Below are 26600 nucleotides of genomic sequence, written 5' to 3' on the forward strand. Positions count from 1 at the left end.
AAAAAAAGTGTAACCCATGGATTTTAATAGTATTTACTATTCAAACTCATAGAAAAGAGTATAGGAAGTCTTGGATTCTTAAACTCTTGTCTCAAACAAGGGTTGGAATTAGGATGCCTAACTCATCTCAATCCCAACCCTTGAAACAAACATCCCATAAGAGTTAAGTTTAAAAATAAATAACCCAATTAAATATTTATTTTTAAAAACAAAACTACTAATGATAGTATATCTTTTTTTAGTTCAACACGTCAGTCGAATTGATTCAAAATTTCAACTTCTTAATCATAGATACAAATTATAAGTAATTATAAGGTATACTTAGATTGACACACAATATAATATTGTAAGGATGGTAGTAGATCATATAGTGCGCTAAGACAAAATTTGAAATGAGGTATTTGAAATGGATGGTGATAGGCAAAGCACAACAATGGTGGGTGTAAGTTTCGTCCAACATGTACAGATTGCCATTTTGACCCTCTAGTAGCAATGGGAAATGAATCAAAAATTGCCACAAAATATGTCATTGTGGATGCTTTGGATAGAATGTCAGTGTAATTATGTTGGCTTTGAAAACCCCACTAAAATGGTGACTTTAACCTATATTATGCTTACCATTTTCCTATATGTGCTCAATAACTTTACTACTTTTCCACATCATAATTAAAATATCATATTCTTTTCCTCTCATCTTATTTGAATCTTAGGGTTAAGTTTGGTGTTTTGCAGTCAAGACAGTGATTTGACGAGGTAAGGAATTATTGCTCGAGTATGTTGAAATATAGTTTAAAAATATATTTGTAGTCTATCATTTTTTATGAAAATTACAACTTAGTCTTGAAATTTTAAATTTCCAACCATTTAGATCTATTTGATAATTATTTGGTTTTTGTTTTTTTGTTTCTGTTAATTCAATTTATAGACACTACTTTTACCTTCACATTTCTTCCTTTGTAGTAATCTACTTTTTACTAATACTTTAAAAAACCAAAAAAAAAATTAAAACTAAAAAAAGTAACTTTTTATTTTATTATTATTATTTTTTTGAATTTGGCTAAGAATTCAAGCATTATACTAAAGAAAGCTACAAATCATTATAAGAAATAAAGAGTAAATAGGATTAATTTTTAAAAAACTAACAACCAAAAACGAAATGATTAACAAACGGGTCATAGAGTTTGTATAGTTTCAATTTTGTAACAATGTAGTCTATGAACTTTTGTATGTAATTGTTTAGCCGCTATTCTTTAAAATTTATAATATAACAATTTAAGTATGTTCTATGAAAAATTTTCATCAAAATTAAGTATTTTTTTTTAGGTAACTACTTAGTTTTGTAGTTTATAAATACTCGATAGATTGATCTAAATATATAAGACATATCAATAAATCTTAACTTTTTATATATATTAATTGTTACAAATCTTAAATGTTACAAAGACTGTCTTTTTACAAAATTAAAGTATGTGGATGTATTACATATTAAAGTTTATAGATTAAATTGTTTTAAAATTGATTTTACAAAGATTAAGTCGTACCAAATAAAGTAAAAAACTAAATTATTATTTTCATGAAAGTTTATGCTAGAAGTACATTTTGATTGGTTTTGATTTGATCTAGAGTTGATGTTTTTGCTGTAATGGAGATATGGTCTTAACTTCGGTAAATGAACTTAGATGTTTAGTTAACAACAAATATAGAATAACTAAGTTAGTGTCCCCTCAAGTTAGATTTGAACCTAAGACCTTCTGCTCTTATTTTAATATTTTCACAACGTGAGCTATATATACTATGTTAGGTCAAAAGGTAGTTTTCTAAATCACTACATTTGAAAGTTTGCAATGGCATTATCTTCTTCTTCGATTACTAATGATATGAGTGATTTAGGGTAACAGAAACGAAATGTCCCTCAAGACCAAGAGTCGAAGGCGACACTTATAGTTGATATTTAGAAATGACAAAGTCAAGAATAAGCATGATACGAACCAAAAATGGAAATTGTGGACCAAAATGGGTCAAGGAAAAGAGAGTTGGCTTGGGTAGGCACAAGCCAACATGCTCGCCCTTGCCAAGGACGAGGCTGAGCCTTGCCAAATACCTATCGGGGCATGTACCCAACCCGAGAGAGCATTTTGGACCTGAGATATGGCCCAAACAAGATGTTCGGCCTCATTCGACAAGGACGAGGCCAACCCTAGGAAAGCATAAAATTGGACCTGCCTCTTGATTCGGTAGGTCATCTAATTATGTAAGGTAATTTCGAAACCCTAAGGAACAATCTAGGGTAACTTTCCTATATATATCCCTTATAGCTCCATAAAAGGTAACATAGAAGTTTTGATTTTTTTCTATACATCTAGTTCTCTTACTGACTTAGGCATTAGATCCCCTTTGTTTTATTTTGCAAGTCATCTCTTCCCTAAATTACTGAGTTAGGCATCGGATCCCATTTGCTTTATTTTGCAAGTCCTCTCTTCTACAAATTCACAGTTGTTATCATGTGGAGACCAGATACATTTATCCTTGGCCAAAATTTGACATCAACAACTAAAATGTTGACCAAGCCCCGATAAATTTACAAGAGAAGCATTGACATTTATTACAAAGCTTTAACATTTAATGATAAAAAAATAACAATTAAAATAGTTTATGAAAACAATATATTATTGTTATAAGGTATAAACTCATGTACTATAAACTCATACTATGAACTCATATGCTTTTTACAATATATGGGTTGAAAAAATAGAACCTCGAATACTATATTTATTAAAAAAAAAAAACTTTTGGATAGTTTATGTATATTATTCAATAAGCTATATACAAATTACTCACAAGACTTCTTGACATGATCTTTATCAAATTAAATTTGGCCTAACTTGAGCTGTCAATATATGAAGGTCATAAGGTCAATGTAAAATCATGAAGTACAAGTCATGCCATGATGAGCATAAATGACCCTCCACATTATTCCTTTTATGGCTTGGTCATTTTAAAGTTAATGTACAAGTCTTAACGGTCATTGAATTTTCTAAATCGGGCTGTTTTAACATGGCAAGAAGCCTTTAGTTTAAAAATACTATTTTAGTCTTTAATTTTAGGTCTAATTTTCATTTGATCCTTAATTTTCAAAATTTTGTATCTTCATTTTTCAAAGTTTAAGTTAAATTTTAACATTATTAAATTTTGGGAATAAAATTGGAAACCAAACTTAAATTTTAAGAACTAAAAATACAATATTTTGAAGTTTAAAGACTTAATAGAAACTAAACTCAAATCTAAGGATCGATCAAATAAGTTTTTCTATATATATATATATATATATATATATTTGTGTTTGATTTTATATAGGAATGTTATTAAATTTTAAATGAGTAATTGATAATTAAAATTAATTAATTATATAATTTGATGAATTAGTTTGAATAATTTTATATAATTATGGTGTATTATATAATCTGCATTTGGTATATTAGATACCTCCTCATCAAGAATAAGAAGAGAATACTTTTTGAAAATCACTTTCCAAATCAAAGAACAATCTTGAGAATATGTCAAAGTTGTAAGAGCATAAATATTTGATCTCTATTGTTGAGATTTAGGAAGATACTGCAGAAAAATAATAAGTATTTATAAGTGGGTTTTATTGGATTTTTGGTGAAATTAAAGGTTCAATGGCATTGGACAAATGACTTTTTTGTAATTAAACCCATCTTCCTCTTAGGGGTGAAAAATCGTGACCTTGAAGGGAAAAAGATAGTGGCAGTCGTTTGAGGAAAACATAGAGGGAGGCAGCCAGTTTTGAGAGGAATACACACAGCAGCAGCCGCTCAGTTTTATAAGGAAGACTCACAGCAGATAAGTCAACGGCAGGTGCTGTCCGACGTGGGTTTTCACTATCCACAGGTGGGTGTTCGACGGTTATTTTGTGTGGGTGCTCGTCGATCAGTGAGCGCTGGTAATTTTCGACCGCGGGTGTCTATCGGCGTTCAAGCGTGGGTGTCCACGCAGGTGTGTGGTCCGGTCTGGGCAGGCGTTTTGCTTCCGGTGGGTTTTGTTTGGTGTGGGTTTGCCGGTTGTTAGCAACAGAGAGAGACACGCAGGTCTGCGTGTGGTTCGCCAGTCAGAGGTGGGTGGGTTAGTGCACTTGATTTGGGTTGTTTTTCTAGCGAGTTGTTCTCGGTTTCAGAGACGACGTCTTATGCGGATCTCTCAGTATCAGTGGTATCAAATTACAGATTGGTGATTATTGTTGATTAACTGTAATTGTAAATTCTTCATTGCTCATAATAAAATTGATTCAAGCTGGTTCTCAAAGTGGATGTAGACCAAACTGATCGAACCACTATATATCTTGGTATTCATTCTTTATTGCTTTCGTTTTATTCTGCTGATTTTTTGCGTTCTGTTTGGCCATCTAAGTTAGGTTCAAAACTCTCACAAGTGGTATCAGAGCTCCTGGTAGTGTGTTGGCATATTCTTTGTTCAGGAGAATTTTGTTGGGATTAACTTGACAGATGGCTTCGATGTCTACACGGTTCGAAGTTGTTAAATTTTATGGGAAGGGTGTTTCGGGTTATGGAGGAAAAAGATTAGGGTTATTCTGGTACAACAATGACCTTCTACCAATAATTACAGAAGCTGAAAAAAGAGATATGGGTGAGATGGCCTATTCAACGATAATTCTATATCTGTCAGATGGAGTGCTTAGGCTAGTAGATGAAGCCACTACTACAGCGAAGTTATGGAAGAAATTAGAAAGTCTTTATTTGACTAAGTCCTTGCCAAATAAATTATATCTAAAAGAGAAATTTTTTGAATATAAGATGGACTCTAGTAAAGGCTTAGAAGAGAATTTGGATGAATTCCAGAAGATTATAGTTGATCTCAATAACATCGGTGAGAAGCAAATGAAAATCAAGCTATTATTCTTCTGAATTCATTGTCTGAATTGTATGGAGAAGTTAAGGCAGCTATTAAATATGGATGGGATTCATTGTCTATGGATATAGTGTTGGATGCCTTGAGAATAAGAAACCTCGAGATTAAAAAGGAACGCAAGGATGTAGAGTTACTCAAGGCCAGCGGCAGAAGTGAGAAAAAGAACGGAAAAGGAAAACAGTCGAGATCCAGGTCAAAATCAAAGGGGAAAGCCAAAAAGTGTTTCCTATATCATAAAGAAGGATACTTTAAGAAAAATTGCCCTTTGAATAAGAGCAAGGAAGCATCAAGTAGCAAGCATTCAAGGGAATCTAGTACAACAAATGTTACTGATGGGTATGATTCAGTAGAGGTCTTGATGGTGTCTAGCATGGATTTTTCAGAATGCTTGGATCATGTATTTAGGGTGCACATTTCACATGACTCCTAATCGGGATTTCTTGATTGACTTTAAGGAAAATGATGAAGGATCAATTTTGCTTGGTGATAATGGTACTTGTGATGTAAAAGGAATTGGGTCAATTCGAATTGCAACACATGATGGAATGGTCAGAATTCTTACAAATGTAAGGTATGTTCCAGAACTCAAACGAAATCTAATTTCTTTGGGCGAATTAGATAGAGTAGGTTATTCCTATAAATCTGAGAATAGAGTTTTGAAGGTTATCAAGGGTTCTTTGGTTAAGTTGAAGGGGACCTTGAGGAATGGCCTTTATGTGTTGGAGGGTACTGCAGTTTTAGGTAGTGCTGCTGCATCTGGGAAAGAAACAGATAAGTCTATGTTATGGCATAACAGACTAGCTCATGTGAGTGAAAGAGGTCTTCAAGCTCTTTCACAACAAGGTTGGCTTAGAGGAGTTAAAAACATTGAACTCCCATTTTTTTGAACATTGCATAATGGGAAAGTCTACCAGAGTGAAGTTTGGGAAAGGGAAGCATTTTACCAAAGGAATTTTGGATTATGTTCATTCAGATTTGTGGGGTCCTACAAAGGTACCTTCGATGGGAGGTTCGAGATACTTCATGTCAATCATTGATGATTTTTTAAGGAAGATGTGGTTGTATCCACTGAAACAGAAGGATGAAGGTTTTGGAAAATTTCTTGAATGGAAAAAGTAGGTCGAGAACCAAACAGGCAAAGTATCTGAGGATAGACAACAGTTTAGAATTTGTGAATAAAAAATTTGATAAATTTTGCAAATCTGAGAGAATTACGAGGCATTTCACTGTTATATACACTCCACAGTAGAATGGTTTAGCTGAGAGGTTCAACAGAACAATTATGGAGCGTACAAGATGTCTCTTGACAAATGCTTCATTACCATTGAAGTTTTGGGGGGAAGCTGTCCAAACAGCCTATTATCTCATTAATAGGAGTCCGTCTTCCGCTTTAGGCCTAAAGACTACTCAGGAGATATGGACAGGAAAAGCTCCAAGTTTGGATCATCTCAGAGTGTTTGGATGTTCAGCTTATGCTCATGTTAAGGAAAGGAAGCTGAATAAGGGGGCACTGAATGTATGTTTATTGGCTATCCTCAGGGTGTTAAAGGATATAAACTTTGGTGCTTGGAAGAGAGCATAAATAAATGTATTATCAAAAAAGATGTGACCTTTAATGAAACAGAGATGCAATTTTGTGTCAAAGAGCAGAAACAGCAGACAATTGATCAGGTTGAGGCAGAGGTTAGAATTGATTCTAAAGCACAACCATCAGTTAGTTCAGGCGAATCCAGTGATCAATCATCCAGTTCTGATGGTAGACAGCCTCAACTGCAGAGGACTTTGATTGATGAGGGAGCTTTCAGTGAAGAAAGTTCAAGTAGCAGTGACCTACAGAACTATCAGCTTACACGTGACAGGCCTCAGCGAGTGAGGCAGGCTCCTATGAGGTATGGTTATGCTGATTTAGTTGTTTATGCTCTTACTTGTATAGTTAATAGTATTGAAGTAGAGCCTTTTACTTTTGAGGAGGCAATTGTATCTGATTCGAAGGAACAATGGAAGGATGCTATAGAAGCAGAGTTGTTCTTATTGTAGAAGAATCAGACATGGTCATTGGTTTCAAGGCCTCCTAATCATAAACTCATTCAATCAAAGTGGATTTATAAAATCAAGTTAGGTATAGGAGGTGACAGCAAACCTAGGTATAAGGCTAGACTGGTAGCCAAGGGCTACACTTAAAAGGAGAGAGTTGACTTTCATGAGATTTTCTCTCCGGTGGTGAGGTATTCATCCATTCGATTAATCTTATCTATTGTTGTTTACTTTGATATGTTTGTGGAATAGATAGACGTCACCATAGCTTTCCTTCATGGAGAAATAGAGGAAGTGATCTACATGGCTCAACCTAAGGGCTGTGAGGTGAAAGGAAAGGAAGACATGGTTTGTCATCTTCACAATTCCATCTGTGGACTGAAGCAATCGCCGAGACAGTGGTATATCAGGTTTGACACCTTTATTCTGAAGCAGGGGTTTCATAGGAGCTATGAAGCACAGATACTTCATGTGAGGCAAATAATCCATATTAGACACGTATTGGATATCGATACTTCCAGATACGTATCTGACACATGATTTGACATATCTATTTCTACTCATACTTTTTTTTAAAGAAAAAAAGACAAGCAACTCATCTAATCTTTCTCAATCTAAAACTAGGTAACCTATTTAAAAATCTCACTACTCGAATCCAAAGCTAAAAGGAAAAAAATATATAAAAAAACCAAACCCTAGAATCATCTAATCTTCATTTTCACATTTGAGTCCCCACAAAGTCCACCAAAATATAAACCATTTGGATGTCTTCAACAATTCAATGAAGAAATTCTTCGTTTATCTTCATATTTGTCCCTCTAATCTTCTTCTTTTTTGTAATATGAGTCACTTTTCTATTGCATTTTAATAACTATTGTACTTCAACATCTTAGATGTTTCTTTTTTTGTATTGTATTTCAATGTTTGTATTCTATTTTATGCTATTGTTATTAACTTGTATGCTAAATTTATCTATATACTAGATTTTTTTTTTTAAAAAAATGTATCTTCAACGTATTAGTATCCTCATTTTTTAGAAATATATATATTAAAAAATATATAAAAAATGACATATCCTTAGGCGTATCCATATCTTAGTTTTTTAGAAATTGACGAATCGTCGTATCCGATCGTATCCATATCATGTAATCGTATCTATGTCTGTGCTTCATAGTATAGGAGCTCATATGATGCCTCCATGTACTGGAAACTATCTTAGAAAGGTACATACATTTATCTACTTCTATATGTAAATGATATGATCCTGGTGTCTAAGGATTATTCTGAAATTTATGATCACAAGAAACGGTTGAGTAGTGAATTTGAGATGAAAGATTTAGGTGAACTGAAAAGGATCTTAGGCATGGATGTGAAAAGAAATAGGAAGAAAGGTTTGTTAACCATTTCGCAGGAGAGTTATGTGCATAAACTACTTGAGAAGTATAATATGTCTAGTTGTAAGGCAGTTTCGACACCCTTAGCATCTCATTTTAGGCTTTCTTCATCTCAGTGTCCTGTTACTGAACAAGAAAGGTTAGAGATGTCTAATATTCCCTATTATAATGTTGTTGGAAATATTATGTATTTGATGATTTGTACTAGGCCTGACTTGGGATATGCTATAAGTATAATAAGTAGGTTTATGTTAAATCCTGGGAAGGAGCATTGGAATGCAGTTAAATGGGTGCTTCGATATTTGAAAGGTAGTGCTAGTGTATCATTGTGTTTTAGTAGGGATTGTGATAAATCAACACTGTTAGAAGGCTTCACAGATGCAGATTACGTTGCAGACCTTGACAAAAGAAGGTCGCTATCAGGCCACATTTTTTGTTTGTTTGGTAATGTGGTCAGTTGGAAGGTTGTTCTACAGTAAATGTTGTTTTGTCTACTATTGAGTCAGAGTATATTTCAGTGGGTGAAGTTGTGAAAGAGGCAATATGGTTGAAAATGATAGTTGGTGATTTGTTATCGCAGGAGTTTATTCCTATCGTCTGTTGTGATAGCCAAAGTGCTATTCATCTTGCGAAGAATCCATCTCATCACACGGTCGAAGCATATCGATATCAAATTTCATTTTGTCAAAGAAGTTGTGGCCCAGAAGGATGTTGAATTGGTTAAGGTTCACACAGTTGAGAATTTGTCAGATATGTTAAGCAAGGTTCTTCCTGCCCATAGGTTTAAATATCTATTAGATGGGCTGAATATCAAATCTGGATGATAGGGAGATTGGAGAATCAACTTGGCACTTAAATATTCTTGTTATGAGGGAGATTTGTAGAAAATAACAAAGTAGTTAAGTGAGCTTTATTGGGTTTTTGGTGAAATTAAAGGCCCAATTGAATTCTGGTAATTATGGGCAAATGGTTTTTTTTTGTAATTAAACCCATTTTCCTCTTAGGGCTGAAAAATCGTGACCTTGAGGGGAAAAACATAGTGGCAACCGTTTGAGGAAAACAGAGAGGGATGCAGCCGGTTTTTTAGAGGAATACACACAGCAGTAGCCGCTCGATTTTATAGGGAAGACTCACAGCAGACCAGTCGGCGACAGGTGCTGTCTGGCGTGGGTTTTCACCATCCACATGTGGGTGTTCGATGGCTGTTTTGCGTGGGTGCTCGTCGGTCAGTGAGCACTGGTAGTTTTCGACCGGACGTCCGTCAGCATTCGAACGTGGGTGTCCGCGCAGGTGTGCGGTTCGGTCTAGGCAGGCGTTTTGCTTTCGGTGGGTGTCCGTCGGCGTTCGAGAGTGGGTGTCCGCGCAGATGTGTGGTTCGGTCTGGGCAGGCATTTTGCTTCCGGTGGGTTTCGTTCGACGTGGGTTCACTGGTTGTCAGCAACAAAGAGAGATGCGCGGGTCTAGGCGTGGTTCGCCGATCAGAGGCGGGTTGGTGCACTTGATTTGGGATGTTTTTCCAGCGGGTTGTTCTCGGTTTCAGAGACGATGTCTTGTGCGATCTCTCGGTATCCGTGGTATCAAATTACAAATTGGTGATTATTATTGATTATCTGTAATTGTAAATTCCTCATTGCTCATAATAAAATTGATTCAAGCCGGTTCTCAAAGTGGATGTAGACCAAACTGGTCGATCCACTATATGTCTTGGTATTCGTTCTTTATTGCTTTCGTTTTATTCTGCTGATTGTTTGCGTTTTGTTTGGCCATCTAAGTTAGGTTTAAAACTCTCACAAATATAATAAACTTTATAAAAAAAAAAGAGCACTTGGATGTGACCAAGCTAACAAAGTTGCAATGTATTTAAAAATAGACAAATAGATAACAATTTGAGAGAAAGCTTAGTGACTCATTTTAGAAAAAAAAATGTTGAGAATTAAAATATTAAATAACTTATTGAAGTGAATTTAATAACTAATTCATAATATATGATTAACAAATTAATTGAAAGTTATATTTGAGCTATTTAATGAATACATATGCATTCACTTTGATCATGGAGAGATGATCTTTTCATATAATGGTGTGACCTAGTCGAAACCAACTCATTGACCCTTTCAATTAGGGGATACTTGAATCAACTAGATCATAACATTATTCTATTTGAACCTCATATTCTCCATCTTATAGTGAAAATTGTGTATCCTTACTCTAAAGTTGCACCATGAGACTCATCAAGAAAGATTCGTTAAATAATATTTCATATTTACATCTTATGGATCTAAATAATCTATGTATATTTCTCTTGATTGACATTAGTTTACTCTTATACTTTTTTATTATCATAATTTTTCTAAAAGTTTTTGTTAAAAAATAATGTTTTCATTAGCATGTAAGTTCTAAGTAGATACCAAAAATATAACAAGATGATGCACGTCTAAACCTAAAGTGAACATTACGATATACTATGTGGAATAATGATAAAGAATTTCACTATCAATTGGCACCAAACATATATATTTACTTTTTGTAATATATTATTTGAAATGTTGAAAGGTGTTTTTGGTCTTTTGGCAAGACACGTCTTTGAAAAAAATGGTATAAGAACATGGGAAATGAAAAGAAAGGGTGTGTTTGAGGGTTTGGTAAAGTCAAAGAGGGAGCGTCCGAAAACATTGACTTTGGATGGATTGCACCAAATACAATACAATAATACCTCCAACGAACCTCATTTCAATGATGTTTTAATTACGCGTCATTCCCAAACACTTTTTGGTTTCTCTGCTCCTATTTCAATTGACCAAAGAAAAAAAATACCCTTTTTAAAAAGAGATTATTTTTATTTAAACACTTTTGACAAAATTGGTTGATAGTACTCTTCAAAAGCTATTTTGAGTGGTTGTCAAATACTTCAGTTTTTTCTAAAATAACTTATTTTTTGAAATTAAATACTTTGAAAATGCATTCCAAGCACATCCTTAGTCTACTAATACCTTTTATTCATTTTAGTTTTTATACTTTCATATGTATTTGTTTTAGTCTTCTACTTTTAAAAAGTAATCATTTTGATTTCTATGTTCAAAAGGTTAGCATGAATTTTATATACAATGGAATATTTAATGTGAATGTATGACTACATTTTAAAAAAAGAAAACTAGTGAATGAATTGTCGTGTTAAAATTTTGATGGAAAGAAATAAGATAAAAATAAGAAGCAAGGGATCAAAGTGGCTACGCTTTTTTAAAATTATAGGGATCAAAATAAACATCTTGAGAGTATAAAGACTAAAATGAATAAATTTGAATGTATAAAAACTAAAGTATATATTTTAAGGGATCAAAATGAACGAAGTAGAAAGTAGATAAATTAAAATAATATTTAAATAAGAAATTTTTGTTTGGGGGAAAGATTATTATAAGATGTGCAAGTTGTATTAAATTACTTTTTAAAAAGAATCTTGCCACTTTTATGAGATATTAGGAAACTAGAAGACAATCTTGAATTAATGGTCTCACATTTTGGATATATATTCACTTTTACATCAACCTCTTGGCACAATATTTTGGAATTGTCTTATATTAGTTTGTCATATAAAGATGGACTTTTAAAGTTATTCAAGTTATCCATTAAGTCGATACTTAGACGACTTAAAATAAAGGGTTATGAATTCATATGATAGAACATGATAGGAAAGTAAAGTATTATATTTATTTTAAGAGTTCGAGTCTCATACATGTTGAAGATTTAAAATTACTTTCCTCATTAATCCTTTCGTGAGAAAATCTACTAAGTTTTTTTTGGTTTCATATAATAGAAGGAGATAACTCCACTATTCAATAATTGTCTCACATCTCTATGTCTCAAGCGTATATGTCTTTGATTTCTTGTCATTATACATGTTGTTTTAGATACTTCGTATAGCCATTGTGAGTTTACAATGCAAACGCTCCCCTCCCCCGATAATGACACATCTCTTAGAAGGCTTCTTAAACACTTAACCTTTTACATTGTTAGCTTAAGAGTTATGAACTCAGATTTAAAGATAGATCGTGCTACGAATGTGTGCTTTGCTGATTTCCATGAAATAGCTCATCCACCTAAAATGAATGCATACTTGCTAGCAGAATTCACCTTATGGTTATTCGTTACCCAATTTGCATTACAATAATCTTGTAATACTACAAGAAATTTGTTAAAGTGCAAAAATTGATCCATTGTACTCATAAAATACCTTAATAAATGATGAGGAGCAGTCTAATGATCTTTATCAAGATTATGTGTGTATCTAGTACTCAATCTACTCACATCATACGCAATATCATGTGTAATATAATTCATAAAACACATAACACTACCTATAATTTTGGCATATTTATTAGATTGAGAAACACAACATCTTTATTTTTCTTAAGACTTGTGCTAGAATCATAAGGTGTTCTTACAAGAAGATCATCAAAATAATCAAATCTTTTTATCATCTTTTCAATGTAGTGTGATATATTGGCATGACAAGAACCCCTTTTCATTTTTCCCTAATTTTTTCACCAAGCTACTTCAACCTCACTTAAATCTTTTATTTTAAAATATGACTAAAAGAATAATTTGGTATTATTAATCACATCTATGTTTGTACTTAAATTAAGCATATCATCAATATACAAACATATAATCACGACAATCACAATATTAAAGGGAATTTACTTTAAAACCGTTGTTTCTAAACAATATTAAATTTCTCATACTATTTTTTGAGAGCTTATTTAAGATCACCAATAGATTTTTTCAACGTGCATATTTTATTCTTTTGACTAGTAACTACAGAGCCTTCAGGTTATATCATATATATCTCATTCCCTAAAACACCATTATTGTCATATTTACATTCATCTGGTGTATTATTAGGCAACTAATAATTGCGAAAAGAGATCAAAGCTCTAATAGTAGCTATGACATAGAAGAATATTTATCAAAATAATCAATACTTGTTTTTTTTTTCTTTCATATAGCCTTAAACTACAAATCTAGCTTTCAATTTTTCGATTGAATCATCTATTCTAATTTTCTTTTCTTTTTTCTTTTTTTGAAAATTCATTTACACCTAATAAATTTATATCTTTAGAAGGACCTATTAAGTCATATATTTGATTCATAACTAAAGAATCTAGTTCACTCTTTAATTGAATTTATTTCTATAAATTAGAGCGTATGAGATCCAAAGTTTCTTGGGAAGATCCAAAGTTACATGCAAACAAATTGATCATCTACCTTATCTAAATTTTCAACTAGAAAAACAGTTAAAAACCATGTCTAAAATTTTTCTTAATCCTTTGCTTTTTCTTTCTTCTAAGATCTTCATACTCAGGCATACTATTAGAGGTAGATGAAAAAGGTACAAATTCCTGGTCACCAGGTGAAGTACCAATTGACTATGTAACTGCCTTAATCATGGAGAAAATATGACTGAAAAATTTGGCATCCCCATACTCACAAATTGAATTATCGTTTGAATACATACATCTATATGTTACACTATTATGATAAGTTTCTTGAATGTCGAATATGCTACTTTAATTAATTTTGATGCACATTCACTTGTTCTAGTCTACCACACCACATTAATAGAATCAACCATATAACTAGAAGGAGAAGTACTTTACTTCATTCATCGAAATAGAAATGGGAACAATATTTAGAATAAATAAACTATCAATTAAATATTCTTTACTAACAAAATCACCATTTTTTTTTAATGATAACCTTGTTAATCTCAAACACAATCCTAAACCCACCCTCTATCCAATAAACTTGCAAAGAGACCAAATTTATAAGCAACGATGGAACCTACAAAACATCACTTAAAAGATGTAGTTTTTCCATAAGTATGTTTTTCCTGCAATGCTTTGAATCTGTTGTTTGATGCTTCAAACGATCAAGGGTACGAGAATGTAAACCCTAGATATATTTGTCATGTTTATATAATTTATATTTATGACCTTAGGGTTTAGAAAAATGCACTATATAAACTCTCTAAATCTTAGAGGTGATATTCATTTTGTATTATGTAACATTTTCTCTAATAAAACCTCTCCCTCTCCCCCATAGATGTAGCTAACACATTGTTAGTGAACTACGTAAATCAGTGTGTTGATTCTCGACTATTTTATATTTTTTACATTTTCTATTTGTCCATTTCGTAATAGTTTTAAAAGAATCTTTCATTTTTCGAGTACATCAAAAGTGGGAGAGTTATATATGAACATACACTCATTGTCAATAGAATTCTAGAAGTCATGAAAAGATATTGGCTCGAGAAGAGAAGTATCTCGAAACTTTGATGTCAAACCATTCAATTGGAGAGACAATAACGATACACATGGAATTATTTTAGTATCACTCTAAATATTTTTTTACGAATAGAGCAAAATATTTTAGTATAAACATATTTTAACAACTTGTAACATTTCTAGTGTAGGCCAAAAACAAAAACTAATTCTTTTGACAAGTTATCCCCAACAATATATACTTGCTTCTAAATAAAACAATTATTTAAGAGCCACACCTACAAAATAAACTACAAGTTGATATGTGCTAATTAATTATATGTAAGATAACATGTAAGATAATAATAAGGATATCCAATCTCATGCCATCTTAATTAATAAGTGGTCATAGATATGGAGACAAGTCATATCAACTACATATTATATATGAAATTTCAAGAATCGTATTTTGACTCATTAATCGTCAATGATAATATTATTTTTCAAGAAGTGCTATATGATATGAGGAAATGAAAATTAATATATAAATAAGTCCATGGTGCCAATTGTATTAGCAAATGGTTATATAAATTCTATGGACTACCACATGTCATGTTGGTTGATTTACTTTTAATTATTTTCTGGTTTGAATTTTGCCTTCAACTAGAATTTTAAATGGATGGCAAGAAAATTGGAAATTTATCCTTCGATTTGGTAGACTCAATTGTTTGATTAAATTATCGTTAACAAATAGTTTATTTTCCCATTTTATAAGTGGTTTCTAAATTAGAGGGTTATATATATTAAAAGGAATTCTATTGAGATTTGAACTTATTAAAACCTTAATTAGATTAAATAAAGACATTACCATTTGGATAGGCATAGAGAAAAGATATCAAACACATGCACTACTTGGTTAAGTTTGGCATTGCTTTAGGTGTGTCAAAAACCCATTTGAAAAAAATAACGTTTTTTTTATTTGGTAAAACATATTTAACTAAGGAAATTATTTCAAATGGTAAAACTGTTGAAAATATTTATAAGATATAACAAATTTTTCGAATTATCAAGGATAGACGTTAATAGATATTGATAGACTTCTATTAATGTCTGTCAAGTGTCTATCAGTGTCTATCATTTATAGTTTTAAAATTTTGCCATACTTTGTAAATATTTTAGTTTATTTTTCTATATTTAAAAACAACTCTTTAATTAATCATTTTGACTTTAAAAACGACATCTTCGAGCCTTTAGATTCTCCAGGTAAAATTTTTAATTAATATTTAGTTTTTAATTTTATATTTTAAAAAGAAGATTTATTTTATGTATTTATCTATTTTCATCTAACCAATCTATTTTATATTTTTAATGAGATAATTGCATCATTTTAAAGTTATTTTCCTTATATTTAAAAATTAATCGATAACAAATATAATTTGTCATACTAAATAATTATATAAAATTTTAAATTACAAAAAAAAAATTAAATAAAAGTTGATTATATATCTGTTTTAGATATTATATCTAAAATAAAATACTTTTGTATTTATTTACCAAACTCTCTAATCTAAGCTTTACCAAATACTATTTTACTTCTTTTCATAGCTATTTTTTCTGAAACACAACTGTCAACAATTATTTTAAAAGTTACAGTAATCTCAAATTCAGTCATCTTATTTTATTACCTATTTTGAAACCATGTTTTTAAAAAGTCAAGTAAAATTTTAAAAACTAAAAAGTCGATTTTGAAAAGTTAATTTTGTTATTGAAATTTTACTTAGGGTTCAAATGTGTGTTAAAAAAAGAAAAAGTAGGAAACTGATAAAAGAAAACAAAAATTAACCCCAAATAAATAATAAAATAAATAATTTTAAAAAACATAAAATAAATAATAAATAGCCTACCACTCGAGTGGAAATCAACCCCAAAAAAGAATGTGTTATCTTTTTGGTTGGAAAGATTTTGATGTTAAAAAAGAAATTAGAAAATTATTAAATTTTTTCATGAAAATAATTATTTTGTTTCAATTCAAGTGAAGAAATTAAAATAAGAGTAAATTTTAGTAACTTGAACTATATATGATTATTCTCATTTAATTCTTGAGACATGTGGTTAATTTAATTCCCGTAGTAAAATTTAAATCTACATTGAATGAATATAGTTTGATTAATTATTTAGAAAGCAAAAATATTATTTTTCTAATCTTACAACGTGTGAATGAAGATTTAAATATTCAAATATCAGATGAGGAACGATATTAATCAATTGAGTTAAGTTTATATACGTTAAAAAAATGTTACTTATTGATGTAAAGACGAAGAAACAAATTCGATTTATTATCATTATTTTTTAATATGAAAATATTAGATAAGAAAAGCTATCTGCACATAATAAGAATCAAATCGAAATGAAACACAAATTATAAATATACAAATAATAATTTAATTAAGTTAAAGATTCTAGGGAATTCAAGTTTTAAGATATTTTTCAATTTCACTTTTACTCTGTTAAAAATTTAAATTTGATCTTTAAATCTATGAACTATTTCCATTAGACCATTTCATTTTCTAACAAAAAGTTTTTGAGTAATCAAATTATTATTTTATAAGTCTAGCACTTAAGACATTTGGTTATGCATCAATGTGAGCATGAAGAAATAAGACAATTACTAGACTTCAAAAGGTTATAGCTTGATTCCCTAGCTTCCTAATAGTGGAACTGTCTGGTTTTTTGAAAAAAAAAAAATGATTTTGCTGATAGGTGAGTTGAGATTCTAACTGAGTCCACATGTTTTGTTTAAAAATCCCTTATAGTTTCTAAATTTTTATGAAAATAACATTGTGATCTGTTAACTTAAGTTTATAACAATTTAATTCTATCTAAACTTTAATAAATATCAGTTTAATTTTTATGATTTACAATTTGTAACAATTTAATCTCTAATGTGAAAAGTACTATTAAGATTCAATAAAAATTCTTATACATAATAAAAAAAATGGCAATGAAGTTTAATGAGATTTTTATGATAATATATTAAATTGTTATAAATTATAAATTAAAATTCAAGAATTAACTTATTACAATTTTAAAAGTAAAATGATTAAGGATGTGTTTAGGTTAGTTTTTCAAGTGTTTAATTTTGAAAATAAGTCATTTTGGGAAAATTTATACAATTTGGTAACTACTCAAAATAACTTTTTAAAGGGGAGTTTGGTGTGTGATAAAAACAGAGAGTTGGGTTGAGTTGGTAATTATTATCTGGAGAGTTAAATTGTCTGTGTTTGTTGTGTAGAGTTGAGTTGAGTTGGTAATTATTGTTTGTATTTGGTCTACTGAATTTCTGAAAGTCTGTGTTTGGATACAGAGTTGAGTTGGGGTATCTGATGCAGTTTTTATAAATGATATTGGCTCCTTTTTTTTTTCTTTTTTTCTTTTTTACTTTGCCGTTGTTGATTAATTTTCAACTATACACCTATTTTCTAACTCTTTTATGACATACATTGGAAAATCTCAATTTTTTCTCAATTTGTAAGACATAATAGATTCTTTTCAATGTATTCTTTTCAAAAACTGTAAAAATTCTAATTCTCTTCAATCTATAAAACATACCACCAAAATACATGTCAAATTATTGCTCAATTACTTATGAAATGGTATATTGTATGTATGTATATTGAATCTTGCTAACTTAACATTATTATTTAACATATTGTACACAAACGTTGAATAACTGGATAACTTAACAGTTTATATTTATATAATATGGATCGTATATATGGAACTGAAATAACACATAGAATAATTATCATTCATTTCATAATGATGGTGAGAATGTGATGGTATAGTACAATTACATTGTTCTGAACATCAAAAAAATTATATCAAATGACTGAACATGTCGCTGTTCCAAAAAGCAAATTCACAAAATATATGTTTTCGGATTGAAATATTATGTGATCGTTCTAGTGGGTCCGAGCAAGTAGGCGTGTGCAATACTGTAGCCGTTTCTCTTCCGGTACAACGAGGAATAGGTCCGTCACTTTAATTCTTATTAAAAGCAATTTCAAGACTTGTTAAAGAGTAAATTCAAGACTTATTAAAGAGCAATTTTAAGATCTTTGTCATTTTATTCCTATGTTTTTTATATAGAAAAAGTATTAATTTTTGTTACTATGCTTATTTCTATGATTATATGTTATTTGTTGTGGAATTTATGCCATATTAGAAAATATTATACATAACTTTCCTCAAAATTGGTCTCCATTCATTCATATTTTTTTTTTATATTTATAGTTATTTTAATGAACATTAATGTATTTACAACTATTCTTTATATAAATAAAAATATTTTTTTTATTCTATATAGATTTGAAGTGTACTTTTTAATTTCACAAAAGATTGTCATTTTTCTATATAGATTTGAAGTGTACTTTTTAATTTCACAAAAGATTGTCAGATAAAATAAAATGAATATGGAATGCATCAAATTAAAATTATAAATAGAATTCTAAATTGAAATTTAAAGACTGAAAATTAAAACAAACCTCAAAATATTTACAACAAATCAAAATCCACAACTAAACAATCCTCAACAAGTTTAACATACAAATGAAAAATACAAAACCATATAATACATTACAACTAAATAGTCCCCAACAAGTTCAACAAGCAATAGACTATAATGAAGATCATTGCAAACGTAAAACTTATGAACCTCAAACTAATTACATAAGGTATGTTTGATTAGTTTGGGCCTTACATGGAAGAAAAAGAAGTATAGTTAGACCATATGGTATATCAATACGATTGAAGTAGAAATAAAATATTAATAGATCATACCTTTGATTATGTTTGGAGTGAATGAAGGTCCAGTCTACAACTAGGGGTACAAAAGAATCGATCAGGGCCTAACAAAAACATAAAAATGTTAGTGACAACTCTTACTTTGACAATAAGGAAAGAAGGAAACATACCTTATATGGATGACATAAGTTGAAGTTAGATGTGGAAAAAGGAAACAAAATATATTGCAATAGCCAAACAGCACATATGAAAATGTAAAACATTTTAGTAAAAGTTGAAATAAAAAGGTTAGAGTAGGGACGTACCAACATAGTTTACTAGAGGAGGCTGTGGAGAAGTCTCATATGAGGAGAGATTCAGGTATAAGTAGAGGATACAATAAGGATGGCTGATGAGAAAAGTTAGGTACATTACACCCATAATAAAGAGAGTCAACTTAGAAATAAATAACTTCAATAATGGTCACATCAGTATTAATTCGATGGTTGAGCTGAAAATGAACATAAATACAACATAATATCTCATAGAAGAATGGACATGATAATCAAGATTAGAAGGCCTCAGGATTTGATATAGCTATTTCATTGGAACAAATCCAACTTCAAGTAAAGAAAATAAATAGTTTCAACACTTGTAAAATGAAGTTAAATTTAAATGTACGATAATTGAATTTAGTTGAATATTGAAAATAATTTCAATGGAACAAAGAAAAAAAATCCATTCATCAGATGTAGAACACAAAGCTAATTGAATTTGTATGGAGGAAGAAATTACAAAGCAGTCCACAAAACATAAGAAAAAATATAGATGCATTCCTTTTGTAGTCTAAATATTGAAATGAAATAAAATTAAATCAGGAATCATACTAAAATATGAGACTACAGATTTTTGGAACAAATCATGATCGGCCTTCAAGGGAAAAAAAGATAGAAAATAGATCTACTATTGGGGTGGATTGAACCTCCACCAAGCTCTAATAATATGGTCAGTATTATCCCCTACAAAGAATTCACTTGCCGTCCAATTTTGTTGAAAAAGCATAAGAAAAAGGATAAGCTAAGGACATATGGTTTATTATTAAAGCGGCAAGAGGAAATTTGGAAGAAAAAAGTATGGAAGACAGTCAATAAATAGAACAAATATTAGTAGGGGAAGGAAGAATAGAGACGAATATAAACCATTCGAGCCAGTGGAAACAAATTGTAAGAGACCATGAACAATTTATAAGAGTAAACCCTAGTTAGTCACAAACATGCAAGCCAAAAAGATGCCCAAAATGGAACAAAAGCTAAATTAGAATAGTCCAGAATTGGACGAAGTATAGAGGCAACAATAATCGGAAAATCAAACATACAAAGAAGAATAAAACATGAGGAAATCAAGACGACGTACAAATCTTTAGCAAGAAACCAAATATTTGAAAAAAATGTAAATCTAAATAGAAAAAAAAAATATATCTACTATAAAATCGTTCATATATACTAAAAACAATAGTTCGATCTACCAAAAAATGATTAGATCTACTAAGAAATCATTCGTATCTACCTGATCTAAAAAAAGTAGACATACAAAGAAACCAAAGAAGAGAAACACATCGTTTGAACAAGAAAATTTGAATATGGAATGAAGTATGAGAGGAATACAAACTATTCGAATCATAGGGAGAAAGAGACGAGATGAAGAAGACAAACCAAACATCGAAAGAAGAGAGAAGATGAAAAAAGAGAGAGAGATGAATAATGAAAAATCGTGACGGGAAGATAGAGAAAGGGGGGAGTGTAATTAAAATGTCTGGAAATGGAGTGTGAAAGGAGAAGAGAAAAGGGTAAGCAAAACGGTGGGTTAACCCATCGTTTTCTTTTAAGCGGTCATCAAACACGGGGTGGGTTTTTTAAGCCCACCCAACCCAGCTTCATGGAGGCTATCAAACAACTCCTAAACAATTTCAAAAAGTTCATGTTAAATAGTTTTCATCAAAAGTGATTAAATAAAAATATTTTTTTTTAAAAAAAAACACTTTTTCTCTAGTCAATGCAAGTGGGCATTAAACCATCACACGTAACTCTTAAAAAAATCATTACACATAAAAGTTTATGAACTAAATAATTACTTCCATGAAAGTTTATGACTAAGAATCTTTTTGAGGTGAATATCAATGAAATAAGATTAGGGTTGACAACGGGGCTAGGGTGGGGCGTGGAGGGGTTCCCCATCCCTGTCCCTGGGCAGGGATTCCTCGTAGGGGAAACGGGTCCCCATGGAGACCCATTCTCCATTTCACTTTTGTTTCTCCATGGAGAACTTTTTTTTTTAAAAAAAAAATTCCTAAAATTCACATTAGTTTGGGCTTGAACACTTTAATTGGTCTTAGATTAGGCTAAATGAAAAACTAAGCTAAATGTAAAAAGTTAAAATATCTAATATATATGTGTATATAGAAAAATATATTAAAAAACTAATCGGGGCAGGGATGGGCAGGGATACACTCCCCATCCCTGCCTCGTCCCAGATTCGGGGACCCTAAAGAGGTCCCCAGTTTGCCAACCCTAAATAAGATGCAAATAGGTGTAATAAAACATCTTTAAGATCCACCTATTTTATAAACATCTTTAAGGGTATTTGGCCCATCGACTTTATAAATCGATATTAAATAACTAACTCTGGTAACAATTTGATTCTTTGTTTTTTGTTTTTGAAAATTAAGCCTATAAACACTACTTCAACCTCTAAATTTCTTCATTTATAATTTATTTTTTTTATCAATGGTTTAAAAAATCAAGCCAAAAACTAAAAACAAAAAAGAAACTTTTAAAAACCTGTGTTTTGTTTTTGAAATTTAGTTAAGAATTCAATCATTGTATATAAAAAAATATGTAAATCATTGAAAGAAATGGATAAAAAATAGATTTTTAATTTTCAAAAACAGAAAATAAAAAAAAATATATTGAGTAAAAAGTTCAATTTCCCTCTTATTTTTTTTTTAAATTAATATATGAAATCTTCTTATTTCATACTCGTTTAACAACTTTCTACAAAATCCAACCCCAACATTTTCCCCATGAAGCCTTCAGCAAAATCTCTTTTAAACCCAAAAAAAGCCTTCAACTTTGCACGGTTGATTTAAACCAAGAGAAACCCAATGGTCAGGATTGAGCTTCAGGAACAAGGCACATTTCATCCATGGCGCTGCCGTCAGCATTTTGTAGGCATGATATGATATTTTTCAACCATTTGTTTTAGTCAGAGAAAAATTGGTGTAGCACCAAACCAATCCATCCAAAAAAACCCCCCACAACTAAAATACCCCAAGAAATTTCTCCAGTGTCGAGAATTTTCCCTTTCAGTTTCATATATTAAGGTGAGTTCTTCTACTTTTCTCCCACTTTGGAATTCCAGAAGATTGCTCCTCTTTACCAAGAAACTCCCCCTTTTCTGCGTCTTCTGAATTTTAGTTTTGGGTTTCTTTTTTCTGATTTTATTGGTTGATTTCTTCTTATATTTTCCTTACTTTGTTTGTGTCTTTCTATCGAGGGTTTACATTTCTCTTTTCGTTTCTGGGTGTTCCTTTTAAATCTTCTGTTTGTCAAAAGGGGTGAGATATTGAAAACCCAGAAGGGGAATTTCATTTTGGCTTCTGGGTTCTCTCGATTGAGGCTTTTTACTTCTTTTCAGGTTGATTTTGAGTGGTTTCAAGTGCTTTGTGGCAGAGCCCTTTTTCAGGTAGATTTTCTGATTATTGGGATTGTTCGTTTGTGTGTTTGAAATTTTCTTCATCTTCTTCCTCTACTTTGTTTGGGGTTATTGTATTCTCTTGTTCCTTCATGATGATCTTGTTTCGTTTACCATTCTGATTAGTGATTACTGCATAAACTGATAGGCTAAAATTGAGAAATAATCTTGTTTTTTTAAAATCTAAATTAATTCTCTAAGTTAATTCTTATCAATTGGCTTTATTCCTTGGGATATTCTTTCTTTCTCTCTCTCTTTGGAACTTCTTTCCTCTTTCTATTTTGAAATCCATTACCAAATAGCTCTGATTCCTTTGCTGTTTTTAGCCCTTCCCTTTTCTCTATAAAATTTCTTAATAAGCTTCATTAGATGGAGATTTACTTAGCCACATGTTTACCATGCTCTGAGTCATATTTGATAATTATGACAGGCATTAGAATGGTGACTTTGTTGTGTGAATTGGATTTTCAGATTTCTAAAATTAACGCTTAGAAGAAATTTTTCCAAGTTTGGAATAATTTTACTTCAATTTGACCTTTGTTTCTCTGTGTTTTGACATTGCTTCAAAGGAAAGATAGAGTCCCAGCTTTAATCTGCTCTATTAAATATGGCTTTGATTCTGTATACTTGGTTGACTTATATATGATCCTCTCTTTTAGGCTGCAAATTCTCCAGGAATTGATTGAGAATTTGATTTGAATGGTTGATAGTTTATTTGGATTTTTTTGTTTGTTGCTGTGATTTATGGTTAAATGTTTTGCGTTTTCAGAGCTTCTAACAAAGGTGCAAAACCTATGGTGTAAAATTGGTCTTCCTGCAAAAGTAGTGTTGGGACTAAGAAAACGATGTCGTTAGTCAGGCCATCTGATCCATCTCCGTTGTCATATGGAAGTCGCAAGCTTTACTCATTGAAAGGAAGTAATAATGCTCCTGACTTGTCCACACAAAGATTTCGCTCTGGAAAACATAGAACGATGCATATGAATGATACATATTGCAGTGAGAGCTATGAGAAGTATTTCCTCGACTTCCCGATAGAAGAGCTTTCGATATCTGGCATTTCTACCAATTCTTGTCACCTCAACGCTTGGGCTGATTCATTATCCCCCTTGTGTGATTCATTTACACCTTTTGATGCTTGTCAATCAAATTCAGACTCAGGTTGCCTCGAGAGTACGAGTCCAGACCAGCTTGATTTTGAGGATGATCAAGTGAGACTGAAGTTGCAAGAATTGGAGAGAGATCTGCTGGGTGACCCTGATGTAGCAGATTACGATGTTGAGATGCTTGCAAACGGCCAGAGCATGGAAATTGATAGTGAATGGGCAAATTCGATTCAAGATGCACTACTTCAGGACTCGCCAAAGGAATCTTCGTCAACAGATTCTAATTTCAGTGCCATCAGCAGCAATAAGGATGCATCTCAGATATCTTCACAGAATCCTAGACAAATGCTATTAGAATGTGCTTTTGCTATCTCAGAAGAGAACTTCCAAGAAGCAGCAGCCATGATAGAACAGCTCCGAGGTATGGTCTCGGTTCAGGGAGATCCCTCACAGAGGATTGCTGCGTATATGGTGGAAGGTCTTGCTGCTCGGTTGTTGGAGTCAGGAAAATGTCTTTATAAAGCTTTGAGATGCAAAGAACCCCCTTCCTCCGACCGCCTCGCAGCTATGCAGATCCTTTTTGAGGTCTGCCCCTGTTTCAAATTTGGTTTTATGGCAGCAAATTGTGCCATTATTGAGGCAGCGAAAGATGAGAAGAAAATTCACATAATCGATTTTGATGTAAGCCAAGGAACTCAGTACATAAAATTGATTCAGATGCTAGCAGCTCAGCCAGGTAAGCCACCACACTTGAGGTTAACAGGGGTTGATGACCCCGAATCAGTACAGCGCCCCGTTGGAGGTCTTAAGCACATTGGGCAAAGGCTCGAGCAATTGGCAAAAGCACTGCAGGTTCCATTTGAATTTCGAGCGATTGCCTCAAATGCTTCTGATATTACTCCCTCGATGCTCGCCTCCCGGCCTGGAGAAGCACTCATAGTGAACTTTGCTTTTCTGCTTCACCACATGCCAGATGAAAGCGTTTCAACCGTAAATCTACGAGACAGGCTTCTTCAAATGGTTAAGAGCTTGAACCCAAAACTAGTAACAGTCGTCGAACAGGACATGAACTCAAATACCACCCCATTCTTTACAAGGTTTGTCGAAGCCTATGACTACTATGCAGCTGTTTACGATTCTCTCGATGCAACACTCCCAAGAGATAGTCAAGACAGAATAAATGTAGAAAGGCAATGCTTAGCAAAGGACATTGTCAACATTGTAGCTTGTGAAGGTGAGGAAAGAGTAGAGAGATATGAAGTCGCCGGAAAATGGTGGGCAAGAATGACGATGGCAGGCTTCACTTCTTGTTCGATGAGCCAAAATGTGACCGACCCGATTCGCAAACTTATTGAGGAGTATTGTGACAGATTCAAGATGTATGAGGAAATGGGCACACTTCATTTTGGATGGGAAAAGAAAAGCTTGGTTGTTACTTCAGCATGGAGGTAAAGAAATTGTATCATTCTCAGCTCCAACAACTTACAGTGTATGGCATATGTTGTTGTATCTGTTTAGCTTCAATACTTGTGTGTGTGAAAAGAAAATAGTTCTATGTTTGATTCTAATTATCTAACATTAGTTACAGCTTACTTGCTCTACTGGTTTTTTATTTTTCCATGGATTATCCTTTCTTTTCTGTGACCTTTTTTTATAGGAAAAGGATAAACTTTTTTTCTATGTAATATACATCCCATTCTATTTGATAACCTGTCTTCATCTGAAAAATAGAGAATTGCCCTTGGAGTCATCAAATTATTAAATTTTAGTTCTCTTCATTTGAAAAATACTAAATTACCCTTGAAGTCATCAAAGTCCTATTTTCTAGTTGTGCTGTTCAAAACTGGGGGAAGTACCAATACCATTCAGATCTTATCTGACCTTGAAGATGAAGGAAATTACAGATCTCTTTATCAAAACCTAAACTAAATTGTCAAATGTCATTCTATGAATGGCTGCAGAAGGGGGTACTTCTGTAACTTCCTTTCTGATGAAGAATGTAATGGAAAAGTTTGTATATTCAACCCTAAACTAAATATAAAAGGAAAAGATTACTAGGACTAGCTAACAAATGGAACTTTTTCCCCCTCCTTTCTTTCTTAAACAAATAGAACAAGTGGAACTAAACATTGACTAATTGATAAGTAGATGGTAGATTGAAGTTTTAAATATTGATGACGACGTAAATGTAAATGTAGATAGAAATGTCTTGATGGATGTTTTTGAAATAAAAAAATTCACAAAATGTTGAAATTAACAAAAATGAATAAAAAAGGCATTTCACAATTTAGCTTAAATTTTTTCTCATTAATATTATCGATTTTTTTGTTATA

At 31.7% G+C, this 26600-nt stretch overlaps 1 protein-coding gene across 2 annotated transcripts; it reads left to right on the forward strand.

Moving 5' to 3' along the window:
- The first annotated feature begins 22460 nt into the window (after window positions 1-22460).
- On the forward strand, window positions 22461-25995 carry SCL1 (SCARECROW-like 1). 2 transcript variants are annotated; one of them, XM_039042491.2, is made up of 3 exons: window positions 22544-22790; window positions 23105-23152; window positions 23931-25995. In XM_039042491.2, exon 3 carries the CDS (start codon window positions 24007-24009, stop codon window positions 25717-25719), a length of 1713 nt encoding a protein of 570 aa, XP_038898419.1. In that variant the 5' UTR covers window positions 22544-22790; window positions 23105-23152; window positions 23931-24006; the 3' UTR covers window positions 25720-25995. The 2 variants fall into 2 exon arrangements, with proteins under 2 accessions (XP_038898420.1, XP_038898419.1); XM_039042492.2 differs by lacking the exon at window positions 23105-23152 and having other exon boundaries at window positions 22461-22790.
- Window positions 25996-26600: the final 605 nt, after the last annotated feature.

The sequence above is a fragment of the Benincasa hispida genome, chromosome 9, assembly GCF_027475165.1.
Source record: "Benincasa hispida cultivar pf3 chromosome 9, pf3_genome.v1.1, whole genome shotgun sequence".
NCBI classification, from domain to species: Eukaryota; Viridiplantae; Streptophyta; class Magnoliopsida; order Cucurbitales; family Cucurbitaceae; genus Benincasa; species Benincasa hispida.